At 53.6% G+C, this 2,575-nt stretch overlaps 1 protein-coding gene across 1 annotated transcript in view; it reads right to left on the reverse strand.

The window, feature by feature from the left end:
* Nucleotides 1–1,159: 1,159 nt before the first annotated feature.
* Nucleotides 1,160–2,575, reverse strand: part of LOC119104761 (choline O-acetyltransferase) — a gene marked incomplete at its 5' end in the record, with an annotated part of 25,971 nt that continues 24,555 nt past the window's right edge. Inside the window, 1 exon segment of the mRNA XM_037228482.1 lies at nt 1,160–1,164. Coding sequence (XP_037084377.1) covers nt 1,160–1,164 — 5 coding nt within the window.

Consider the following 2,575-nt stretch of genomic DNA (forward strand, 5'->3'; position numbering starts at 1 on the left):
CCTGGCAGTTCAAATTGGGACCGGCGCCGCGGGGGTACGAGGCCACTAAATACCTGGGCAAACAGACGCCAACTTCGGCTCCGGCGATGCTTAAAGTTTGATTGCCGGCTCCGGAAGAAGAACAGACGCCCGGAGGGTGTCGATAGAACAGCGCCTGGGGCGTGTTCCGATCTTGTTTTTTGGCGTTAGCTTACACTCTTTGAAGCGTGCGCGACAGGGCCGTAGCATGAAATCACGAGAACTTCAGCCCGCCGGGAGAGTGTATGTGCGGATCGATGAGGATCCAGGATGTCTCCTGACCTCACTACTGCACCTGGGTCAATATTTGCCTTCTTGACGGACCGCGAGTGCGTTGATTAGCCAATTCGCTGCCGCTGTCCCTTTCCCCAGCTTTGGCGGCGGCTTCAACAGCCCTTGTTCGGCTTCTCTCCCACCATTGTTTCTCCTGCGCACACGTTAATTAGGTCGTATAGCCACACACCACCGGACGGCTGCGTGTAACAAACACAACGAGCGGTCACCATGGCAACAGCTCGTCGCGTGCGAGATCAAAAGCCCGCCGGTGTAATTGTTTTTGCAGGGGAATACGTGCGGCGCAGAAATCCGCGCCACCGGCGATAGCTGAGTGAGCTACGGCCCGAGTTGCTGATTAGCCGAGTGCCGGTGGATCACTCGGGATCAATGCGAGGCCAGGGTGCTGCCAGGGCAGACAGCGGCAGGCAAACGGAGGAGAAACGCCCAGCAGGGAGCGGTTGGCTCATGAACGACGGGAGCTGGTGGAAATGCTGGAGCTGCGTAAACCCCTCATCGAACGCCTTTTCTAATGCGCAGAACGTTTTTTTTCTTCACACGTTTCCCCATCCACTCCCTTTCTACTTCAACTCTATCACATTTCCAGACATTTCCTAGCCAAGAGTTGCGTAGTTCCGAACTGCAGCCGTTCCGACCTTCGAACAGTCCCGAACTTTGAACTGCGTGGGGGATCGTGACGCTGGATGACTTAACATGTGCACCGCGTCGTTAAGCCACCATCGGCATGGCGATCTTCTAACAGACTCCATCGTTCTCCATCCTGCCTCACCAAACCCACCTGAAGCCTACCTCCTTCGCCACCTCACTCCTCCCCATTATCCCCGCACCGCTAGCGCGCCTCGAACCCTCACCCTGCCGGCGCGGCGCCGTCGTCGACTCCGGCGCGACGCCGCCGTCGGCTTCGACGCGGCCTCTACGTCGAGCCGGCGCGGTCCCCGACCGGCGATAAGGTCGGATTGTCGGGATCAGCGTAATGGCCTTACATGCATAGATAGGCTGACTTCGTTCCCAATGCCGATCGGCGGCATTGTAATGCGTCGCTCGGCCGACAAGCCAAATGGACGGCCGGCGAAAGCCGCGGCTTGAGTGGGCCGGCCGAATGGATGGAGGTTTTTCAAAATAGCGGTCGCTATGCCGCGGGTTTCCACGGGAGGGCGTTGGCGCGCGCGTGGGCCGTGCGGCGGCGGCGGCGACGGCAGCGTCCCGTCGGTGGTGTGGCGTCCGCCAGTGTATTAGGTGAGGGTCTCGTAGTCCTGCACGTTGAACCTCGCTCTCCAAGTTTTGCACCTTGCGCACAGACATATTTTGCATCTTGAAGAGCGTGCACATCGTAGACTAACCTTTCTAAAAACAAAATAAAGAGACCGAAACCTGATAAGTGGAATTTTGGGGCCCAGATTAAGGTGTCCTTCTACCTTGCCATATCCAACATCAAGATAAATCCCGTGTCTTGGCCGCAGCTCGCAGAGCTTGCCCGGTCACGTAACTTGCGGTGCTAAATGCGAGAAGAATTTGTTCCCTGCTTCCTTTTTCCTTTTTTGTTTTCCCTGCAACAGCTTGCTACGATTAAACACACGATTATCCCTAGAATCCGGAAAGAAATGTTCCCACATTTACGTTTTTGTACGACTATGCATTTTTGTTCAAAAAATATTTTAGCCTTAAGCACATTTATGCGCTGACTGGGCATTTCTTCATGTGGTCGCTGTGTGCTCTGCGTGATTGATAATGTTGATTTTGGCATCCGTGAAAAAACTGAGGGCGCCTCTTTGTACGAATTGCCCACGCTTGCCGGGCTCCAGTAGACACAAACCTTTTGTTTCGAATGCAGCGTAGAATATGATGCACTCTGACGTCAATGCTCTTAACATACTCTGATGCACTCGACGTCAATACTGTTAATATATTATACATACCGTTTTCCACATTCTTACTCGTTTTATATTTATCCTCACCTCCATATCCTATCTCCCCTTTTTCTTCCACTCTCTTTCTCTCTCTCTCCTTTCTTCCTTTTCTTCTCTTTCATTCATTTTCTCCCTCTCGCTCTTTTCTCTCTCTTCTCTCTTCCCTCTCTCTCTCTCTCTCTCTCTCTCTCTCTCTCCCTCTCTCTCTCTCTCTCTCTCCTCTCTCTCTCTCTCTCTCTCTCTCTCTCTCTCTCTCTCCCTCTCTCTCTCTCTCCCTTCTCTCCCTCTCTCTCCTTCTCTCTCTCTCTCTCTCTCTTCTCTCTCTCTCTCTCTCTCCTCCTCTCTTCCTCTCTCTC

Source organism: Pollicipes pollicipes, unplaced genomic scaffold (genome assembly GCF_011947565.3).
Source record: "Pollicipes pollicipes isolate AB1234 unplaced genomic scaffold, Ppol_2.1 Scaffold_6052;HRSCAF=7182_pilon_pilon_pilon, whole genome shotgun sequence".
Lineage (NCBI taxonomy): Eukaryota > Metazoa > Arthropoda > Thecostraca > Pollicipedomorpha > Pollicipedidae > Pollicipes > Pollicipes pollicipes.